The sequence below is a fragment of the Vigna umbellata genome, chromosome 6 (genome assembly GCF_029865625.1).
Source record: "Vigna umbellata cultivar VRB3 chromosome 6, Vumbellata_1.0, whole genome shotgun sequence".
NCBI lineage: Eukaryota > Viridiplantae > Streptophyta > Magnoliopsida > Fabales > Fabaceae > Vigna > Vigna umbellata.
In genome coordinates, this window is record NC_142170.1 from 37,795,942 (window position 1) to 37,805,964 (window position 10,023).

At 45.0% G+C, this 10,023-nt stretch overlaps 1 protein-coding gene across 1 annotated transcript; it reads right to left on the bottom strand.

Moving 5' to 3' along the window:
* Positions 1 to 255: 255 nt before the first annotated feature.
* On the bottom strand, positions 256 to 2,948 carry LOC148197389 (uncharacterized). Its single transcript, XM_088092303.1, has one exon. It carries the CDS (start codon positions 1,907 to 1,909, stop codon positions 401 to 403), a length of 1,509 nt encoding a protein of 502 aa, XP_087948429.1. The 5' UTR covers positions 1,910 to 2,948; the 3' UTR covers positions 256 to 400.
* Positions 2,949 to 10,023: the final 7,075 nt, after the last annotated feature.

The window sequence follows — 10,023 nt, forward strand, 5'->3', positions numbered from 1 at the left end:
GGTGGAATATTTTTACAAAAGTTTGGAGGAAAAGAAGAAAGCTTAATAATTGGAGAAAAGTAGAAGGGTTGAAAAACTCCCCTAAAGGTGCTTGAATCCTGTAGAAAGATGGGAGTGGAAGGTGCCTTCAGTAACACTTCCTTTGTGACTAGGACCTTTGCCTTCTCTTTTTCTCTCACAATATCTTCTTTTTCTTTGTTTGCTTTCTCCTCTTTTTCTTTCCTCTCATTTTCTTCTTTTGTCCTTTCTTCTCTTTCTTTTCTTTCTATGTCCTTTTGTTTATCTTGAAAGACCTCTTTATGAGAGATGAGACAATTAAGCTTTACCTTCTCCTTTTCTTCACCTCTCTTGGACTTCATGATGAGGTGGTCCTCATGAATTTCCTTTGGAGTTAGAGGTTTTAAAACAACCTTGCGCCCTGGTAAGTAAAAGACATTCTATTAGTAAGACCATCATGTTGAACATTTCTATCAAATTGCCATGGTCTTCCTAATAGAATGTGAGTTGCTTCCATGGGTACAACATCACAAAGAACCTCATCTTGGTATTTGCCAATAGAAAAGGAAATATGGACTTGTTTGTTTACCAAGATTTCACCCTCCTCACTTAGCCATTGAAGCTTATAGGGCTTGGCATGCACAATAGTGGGTAGCTTGAGCTTTTCCACTACGCGTGTGCTAGCCACATTAGTGCAACTTCCCCCGTCTATGATCATGGAGCAAACCTTGCTAGCTATAAGACATCTAGTGTGAAAAATATTTTCTCTTTGAGTTGTGTCAAAGTCCTTGTGGACTTGACCCAAGAGACGTCTTATAACTAGTAGGTCGCCATCAAATGGAACCTTGTACTCATCTTCACTAGAGGAAGAAGAAGAGTGAGAAGTGTGTGAAGGTGAAGAAGGAGGAGAGTCATCGGTGACAACCTCTTCTCCCCTAATGCACATTGCCCTCTTGTTTGGGCATGCAGATGCAATGTGACCATGACCTAAGCACTTAAAACATTTGACTTGACTAGGTCGCGTTGGTGACTTAGGTTTAGAAGAAGAAGGCGCGGGGTTAGTAGAAGATGGCCGAGATTTATGAGGAATCTCTCTAGAAACATCCTTTTCTTTGTCCCTTGATGATGAGGTTTTGTAAAAATTATCTTTTGAAGAAGTGGAAAATTTGTTGCGGTAGGACTCTTTTCTTAAAATTTGTCTCTCTACTTTCATAGCCCGATGTACCACAACATCTAAATCCTCATCATCATGGAGTTCTACAACATCTTGGATGTTTCTATTGAGACCGCTAATAAATCTAGCTATTTTCGCGTGGTCAGTCTCATTAGTGTTAGTATGGTATAAGAGCACTTCGAGCTCACGCGCATATTCCTCCACACTTCGTCTACCCTGAGTAAGCCGTTGGAGCTTAATCAGGAGGTCCCTATGGTAGTATGGAGGTACGAATCGCTGGTACAACAAGCACCGAAAATGTTCCCAAGAGCTCGCGGGTGAGCCCCTGGTAATGTTCATCCTAGTTAGCCATTGCATGGCGTATCCCTCTAAAGCTAAAGTAGCTAACTTTACACGCAAATGTCCATCTACATCATACAAACTAAAAACTTGTTCTACTTTAGCTATCCACTCTAAAAATACACTAGGATCGGTATCTCCCTTGAAACTTGGCAAAGACAACTTTGGCATTGCAAGGTTGGGATCCAAAGCTTTGTCTTCTTGCTTTTTCTTGGATGAACCATGCTCATGACCATGAGATTGCTTCCCTTTAGCCTTTGTGTCCGCGTCTAACCGCTTGCTCATAGCATCAAGTTGATGTTGCATTTGTTGGAAAGCCTTCATCACATCAAACTTGCTAGAAGGACTTCCATGGGGGCTATCGCCATGAAATGAAGCACGGCTGGAACCTGCAGACATGGTAAGGCAACAACCACAAAAAACTAACACCAAAAACAGGTTAGAACCAATGAAAAATCACGGCAATACAGCAGCCACAATTCTGGTCACGGTTTCACTCAAATAAAGCAATGAAATGGTTCAAAACTCACGGCAAGTGTCTCAAAGAAAAAAAGGAAAGGGCAGCACCCTTCTTTTAAGATAGTAAAATGTCTCACAAGTCCACTTTGAGAGCACCAACTCAAGTCCAAAGCAAATGGAAAGATGTACAATCCACCCTCAATGCAAAGAAGCCAAATCAAGACAGCATATGGTAGAAGCCAAAAAAAAAAAAAAAATGAAAACTACAAGACAAATGATGAAAATAGAACCTAAAAATCAAGAAACTTGGCACAAAAACAAGGAGGCAGTATCTAATGAATGTGAAGAGACAAAACAACAAGAAATTGGAGTCAAAACAGTGGCACAAAATGAACAAGACAGCAAAGAAAATTAACACAACTAAGGAGCAAAATCACATCAACATGCTACGCATACATGAAGAGCAAGACCGAATTAATGCTGGAAATAATTATGGCAAACCTCAAACCAAAATATTCTGTATTGGAAATGAAAAAGAGGCTCTAAATGAAGCAATCAAACACACCAATCAATGAAAAAACTCTCGGCCAAGCACACCAAACAGCAACCAATTTTTTTTGTTGATTTTATTTTGATACAGCAAACAGCACTTGGTAAAATGTCTCGGCCAAGCCACTTTAATGAAGAAAATGTGTTTGATTGGAAGCACAATTGTAATGGTTTATAGCCTCTATTTATACAGAACAAATAAGCAAGGTTCACACGCTTAAATCCAATGATGATCAAGCTCAATTCATCATACAAGCAAGGAGATGTAAAAATACTCTTAGCTATGCAATTTCAGAAAAATACTCTAGAAAACTCCTAAAGAGGAACAAACATATGACTCAATTCAAAGCTAATAAGCAAGAAAAGACACATACAATCCAGCCAAGACAAGAAATTACAGCTGGAACAAACAAACAAAAGGAAATAGGACACCTACTTGTTGAAGACCTCCAATAGCATTGTTGCTGTTTGATGAAAAGTCTACTTGCACAAGACTCTGGACAGCCACGGTTTAGTCCCTCAAAGCATTGATTTGAAGTGTTGATTCCTTGCTTAAGAGTATTGAGAGGATGTAGCAACGTCCAGGGAGCAATTCCAGCCACCAAAATGTCCAAACAGCCAACAACAAGCAAAACAGTGGAGTATTAATTCAACAGCAGAAAACTGGATGAACACAGTGGAGAAAAAATTTACTGGGAACAGTACAGAACGAATTTGAGAAAAGTAAAATATGTTCATGAAACTAGACATCCAGACGAAACTAGGAAAAAAAATTTCATGGAAAACGGACAAGAAATGAAGCTAAACTAAATCATACAAGTTCACTGTATTTTCACGCAGAGGCTGGGCGAGACAGAAAATGGCTCAGCGAAAATGAACATATCTAAGCTATTCTACTCTAGCATGCAATTCCTAAGAGATCAAAAACCTAAGGCTCATGATACCACATGATGGGGAAGTGCATACCTAGAGAGAATATACTAAATGACATTTAAGAAATGGAAGAGAAATTAAAAATGGAAGAGATTAGAGAAAAGGAAACTTAGGAAATGAAGATGCGCCACTTGAACAAGCTTCCAAGATAAGCATCAAGAGGAGGACCGCCACTTGCTTGAACAAGATAAGGTCTGCCCAAATTTGGGACTTTAGAGACAGAATTCTATCTCAAAGAGGATTGCAAAAGTGCAAATCAACTCAAATTCATTGAATCAAGGTAAGGTGTCAAAAAAGGAGACCCCTAAGCCTTCTTATATAACCTTTGGAGTGAGCTAAGATGCAAGATCTAGGAGATGTGGGACTTTTGAGGGTGTAGTCCGTCCAGCAGCTGCTAGGGACTTTTGAGTCCCACATTGCTCAATTCTCTCCACTCCAAAGGGTTTATAAGGCAACTAGTTCTCCTATAGTTCAAAATATGAAAACTATTTATGCTATCTAATGCTATATGCCTAAAAATGCTCACTTTCTCTTCTATTCTTTTTAAGACCAAGCTATGGAAAGTCCCACATTGCTTACTCTTAAAGAGAAAGAAGAGTTTATAAGCCATTATTCACAAGAACTAAGAGAAAGAAATCAAAAGGCAAATACACGCCCAAAGAGAACCTAGTGTACTCTTTTTTATGCTTGTTGTCACTTTGAAAGCTCTTCATTACTTGACCCATCCATGATCACATCAACTTCGTCCATTTTGTGCACTTCGTCCACTTCGTCCACTTCGTCCACTTCTTCCACTTCTTCCACTTCTTCCACTTCTTCCACTCTTCCACTTCTTCTTCTTTGTCCACTTCGTCAACTTCCTCCACTTCGTCCACATCTTAACCTTCGTCCTCTTCGTCTACTTCGTCCACTTTGTCCACCTCGAGTAGTTCGTCCAGTTCATGCAATTCGTGCAGTTCGTCCACTCCGTCCAATCCGTCCACTCCGTCCACTCCGTCCACTTCGTCCACTTTCTCCACTTCGTCCACTTCTTCCACTTCTCCCACTTCGTCCGCTTCGTCCACTTCGTCCACTTCCACCATTCCTCCGCTTCGTCCACTTCCTCCACTTCGTCCACTTCCTCCACTTCGCCCACTTCGTCCACTTCCTCTAGTTCGTCCACTTCCTCCACTTCGTCCACTTCGTCCACTTCGCCCACTTCGTCCACTTCGTCCACTTCGTCCACTTCGTCAACTTCTTCCACTTCGTCCACTTCTTCCACTTCTTCCACTTCTTCTCCTTCTTCTTCTTCGTCAACTACGTCAACTTCCTCCCATTCCTCCACTTCATCCACTTCGTCAACTTCCTCCACTTCGTCCACTTCGTCCACTTTGTGCAGATCGTCAACTTCGTCCATTTCTTCCACTTCGTCAACTTCGTCCATTTCCTCAACTTCGTCCACTTCGTCAACTTCGTCCACTTCGTCCACTTTTTCCACTTCGTCCACTTCGTCCACTTCTTCCACTTCTTCCACTTCTTCCACTTCGTCCACGTCGTCAACTTCGTCTACTTCGTCCATTCCTCCACATTGTCCACTTCGTCCACTTCGTCAACTTCGTCCACTTTTTCCACTTCTTCAACTTCGTCCACTTCGTCCACTTCGTCCACTTTTTCCACTTCGTCCACTTCTTCCAATTCGTCCACTTCGTGCACTTCTTCCACTTCTTCCACTTCTACCACTTCTTCGTCCAGTTCGTCCACTTTGTCCACTTCGTCCACTTCGTGCACTTCGTCCAATTCGTCCACTTCGTCCACAGTGTCCTCTCCGTCCACTCCGTGCAATCCGTCCACTCCGTCCACTTCGTCAACTTTAGCCACTTCGTCCACTTCGTCCACTTCTTCCACTTTTTCCACTTCTCCCACTTCTTCCACTTCGTCCACTTCGTCAACTTCGTCCGCTTCGTCCACGTCGTCCACTTCCTCCATTCCTCCGCTTCCTCCATTCCTCCGCTTCGTCCGCTTCATCCGCTTCGTCCGCTTCCTCTGTTTCGTCCACTTCGTCCACTTCGTCCACTTCGTCCAATTCGTCTAATTCGTCCACTTCGTCCACTTCGTCGACTTCGTCCACTTTGTCCACTTCGTCCACTTCGTCAACTTCGTCCTCTTCGTCCACTTCCTCCACTTTGTCCACTTCGTCGAGTTCCTCCACTTCGTCCACTTCGTACACTTCGTCCACTTCGTGCACTTCGTGCACATCGTCCACTTCGTCCACTTCGTCAACTATGTCCACTTCGTACACTTCTTCCAGTTCTTCCAGTTCTTCAACTTCTTCCATTTCTTCCACTTCTTCCACTTCTTCAACTTCTTCTTCTTCTTCCACTTGTACCACTTCTTCTTCTTCTTCCACTTCTTCTCCTTCTTCTTCTTCGTCCACTTCTTCAACTTCGTGCAGTTCGTCAACTTCGTCCAGTTCGTCAACTTCATGCACTTCGTCCACTTCGTTCAGTTGGTTCACTTCGTCCACTTTGTCCACTTCTTCCACTTCTTCCACTTCGTCCACCTCGTCCCGCTGGTCCACTTCATCCACTTCGTCCACCTCATCCCGCTCGTCCACTTCATCCACTTCATCCACTTCGTCAACTTCTTCCACTTCTTCCACTTCTTCTTCTTCGTCCACTTCGTTCAGATCGTCCACCTCGTTCACTTCTTCCACTTCGTCCTCTTCGTCCACTTCTTCCACTTGTCAACTTTGTCAGCTTGTCCACTTGGTCCAATTTGTCCACTTTTTCCACTTCGTCAACTTCGTCCACTTCGTCAACTTCGTCCACTTGTCAACTTTGTCCACTTCGTAAACTTCGTCAACTTCCCCAACTTCCTCCACTTCCTCCACTTCCTCCACTTCCTCCACTTCTTCCTCTTCGTCCACTTCATTCAGTTCGACCCCTTCGTCCACTTCGTCCATTTTGTGCACTTCGTCCACTTCGTCCACTTCGTCCACTTCTTCCACTTCTTCCACTTCTTCCTCTTCTTCCACTTCTTCTCCTTCTTCTTCTTCGTCAACTTCGCCAACTTCCTCCACTTCCTCCACTTTGTCCACTTCGTCCAAGTCGTGCACTGCATCCACTTCTTCCACTTCTTCCACTTCTTGCACTTCTTCTCCTTCTTCTTGTTCGTGCACTTCGTCAACTTCGACCACTTCGTCCCCTTCGTTCAGATCGTCCACTTCTTCCAATTCGTCCTCTTCGTCCACAACGTCCACTTCGTCCACAAGGTCCACTTCGTCCTCTTCGTCAACTCGTGAACTTTGTCAACTTGTCCAGTTCGTCCAATTCCTCCACTTCTTCCACTTCGTCAACTTTCTCCACTTCGTCAACTTCCCGAACTTCCACCACTTCCTCCACTTCCTCCACTTCCTCAACTTCGTCCACTTCGTCCACTTTGTTCAGTTCGTCCACTTCGTCCAATTCCTCCACTTCGTGCACTTCGTCCATTTTGTGAACTTTGTCCACTTCTTCCACTTCGTCCACTTCGTCAACTTCTTCCACTTCATCCACTTCTTCCACTTCTTCTCCTTCTTCTTGTTCGTCAACTTCGTCAACTTCCTCCACTTCCTCCACTTCGTCCACTTCGTCAACTTCCTCCACTTCCTCCACTTCGTCCACTTCGTCTACTTCGTCGAATTTGTTCAGATCGTCAACTTCGTCCATTTCTTCCACTTCGTCATCTTCGTCCATTTCTTCCACTTCGTCAACTTCGTCCATTTCCTCAACTTCGTCAACTTCGTCCACTTCGTCAAGTTACTTAACTTTGTCGACTTCGTCCATTTCGTCAACTTGGTCCACTTTTTCAACTTCTTCCACTTCGTCCACTTCGTGCACTTCGTCCACTTCGTCGACTTCGTCCAATTCGTCCACTTGGTCCACTTCGTCCTTCGTCTACTTCGTCAACTTCGTCCACTTCTTCCACTTCTTCTCCTTCTTCATCAACTTCGTCAACTTCGTCCACTTCCTCAACTTCATCCACTTCGTCCACTTCGTCCAGATTTTCCACTTCGTCCACTTCTTCCACTTCGTCAACTTCGTCCACTTCGTCAATTTCGTCCACTTCGTCATCTTCGTCTACTTCCTCGACTTCGTCCACTTCCTCCACTTCGTGCACTTCGTCCACTTCCTCCACTTTGTTCAGTTCATTCACTTTGTCCACTTTGTCCACTTCTCCCACTTCCTCCACTTCCTCCACCTCGTTCAGATCATCCACTTCGTTCACTTCGTCAACTTCCTCAACTTCGTCCACTTCGTCCACTTCTTCCATTTCGTCAATTTCGTCCACTTCATCCACTTCGTCCACTTCTTCCACTTCTTCCACTTCTTCCACTTCTTCTTCTTCTTCCACTTCTTCTCCTTCTTCTTCTTCGTCTAGTTCGTGAACTTCGTCAACTTCGTCCAGTTGGTCCACTTCGTGCACTTCGTCCACTTCGTTCACATCGTCCACTTCGTCTACTTCGCTCACATCGTCCACTTCTTCAACCTCGTCCACTTCATCAACTTCGTCCACTCCTTCCACTCCTTAACTTTGTCCACTTCGTCCACTTCGTACACTTCGTCCACTTCTTCAACTTCGTCCACTTCGTCCACTTCTTCCACTTCTTCTCCTTCTTCTTCATCAACTTCGTCAACTTCGTCCACTTCTAAAACTTCATCCACTTCATCTAGTTTGTCCACTTCGTCCAGTTTATCCACTTCATCCACTTCTTCCACTTTGTCCACTTCGTCCACTTCGTCATATTCCCCAACTTTGTCCACTTCGTCAAATTCGTCCCATTTCTTCAACTTCATCCATTTCGTCAACTTCGTGCACGTCGTCAACGTCGTCCACTTCGTCCACTTCGTCCAGTTCTTCCACTTCTTTTCCTTTGTCCACTTCGTCCACTTCGTCCACTACGTCCACTTCGTAAACTTCTTCCACTCCGTCCACTTCTTCCACTTCTTCCACTTCTTCTTCTTTGTCCACTTCGTCAACTTCCTCTACTTCATCCACTTGGTCCACTTCGTCCACTTCTTAACCTTCGTCCTCTTCGTCTACTTCGTCCACTTCTTGAACTTCGTCCACTTCGTCCACCTCGTGCAGTTCGTCCAGTTCGTGCAGTTCGTGCAGTACGTCCTCTCCGTCCAATCCGTCCAATCCGTCCACTTTGTCCACATTGTCCACTTCGTCCACTTCTTCCACTTCTTCCACTTTTTCCACTTCTCCCACTTCTTCCACTTCGTCCACCTCGTCCGCTTCGTCCACTTCGTCCACTTCCTCCATTCCTCCGCTTCCTCCATTCCTTCGCTTCCTCCGCTTCCTTCGCTTCGTCCACTTCCTCCACTTCCTCCACTTCGTCCACTTCGCCCACTTCGTCCACTTCCTCTAGTTCGTCCACTTCGTCCACTTCGTCCACTTCCTCCACTTCCTCCACTTTGTCCACTTCGTCCACTTCGTCCACTTCTTGCACTTCTTGAACTTCTTCCACTTCTTCTTCGTCCACTTCGTCCACTTCTTCTCCTTCTTCTTCATCAACTTCGTCAACTTCGTCCACTTCCAAAACTTCGTGCAGTTTGTCCACTTCGTCAACTTCTTCCACTTTGTCCACTTCGTGATATTCCCCAACTTTTTCCACTTCGTCAAATTCGTCCCACTTCTTCAACTTCATCCATTTCGTCAACTTTGTGCACTTCGTCAACGTCGTCCACTTCGTCAACGTCGTCCACTTCGTCCACCTCATCCACTTCGTCCACTTCTTCCAATTCTTCCACTTCTTTTTCTTTGTCCACTTCGTCCACTTTGTCCACTTCTCCCACTCCTTCCACTTCGTCCACTTCCTCCACTTCGTTCAGATCGTCCACTTCGTTCACTTCGTCCACTTCGTCCACTTCGTTCACTTCGTCCACTTCGTCCACTTCGTCCACTTCGTCCACAACGTCAACTTCGTAAACTTCTTCCACTCCGTCCAGTTCTTCCACTTCTTCCACTTCTTCTTCTTTGTCCACTTCGTCAACTTCCTCCACTTCCTCCACTTCGTCCACTTCTTAACCTTCGTCCTCCTCGTCTACTTTGTCGACTTCGTCCACTTCCTGAACTTCGTCCACTTCGACCACCTCGTGTAGTTCGTCCAGTTCATGCAATTCGTCCAGTTCGTCCACTCCGTCCAATCTGTCCACTCCGTCCACTTTGTCCACTTCTTCCACTTCTTCAACTTTTTCGGCTTCTCCCACTTCTTCCACTTCGTCCACTTCGTCAACTTTGTCCGCTTAGTCCACTTCGTCCACTTCCTCCATTCCTCCGCTTCCTCTGCTTCTTCCGCTTCCTCCGCTTCCTCTACTTCGTCCACTTCGTCCACTTCGTCAACTTCATCCACTTCGTCCACTTCGTACACTTCGTTCACTTCGTCGACTTCGTCCACTTCGTCGAGTTCCTCCACTTCGTCCACTTCGTGCACTTCGTGCACTTCGTGCACTTCGTGCACATCGTCCACTTCGTCCCCTTCGTCCACTTCGTGAACTTCGTCCACTTCTTCCACTTCTTCCACTTCTTCCACTTCTTCCACTTCTTCC

Bases quoted from the DNA above. Each gene is read 5' to 3' on its own strand.
- LOC148197389 (XM_088092303.1), bottom strand. From the start codon at position 1,909: ATGTCTGCAGGTTCCAGCCGTGCTTCATTTCATGGCGATAGCCCCCAT.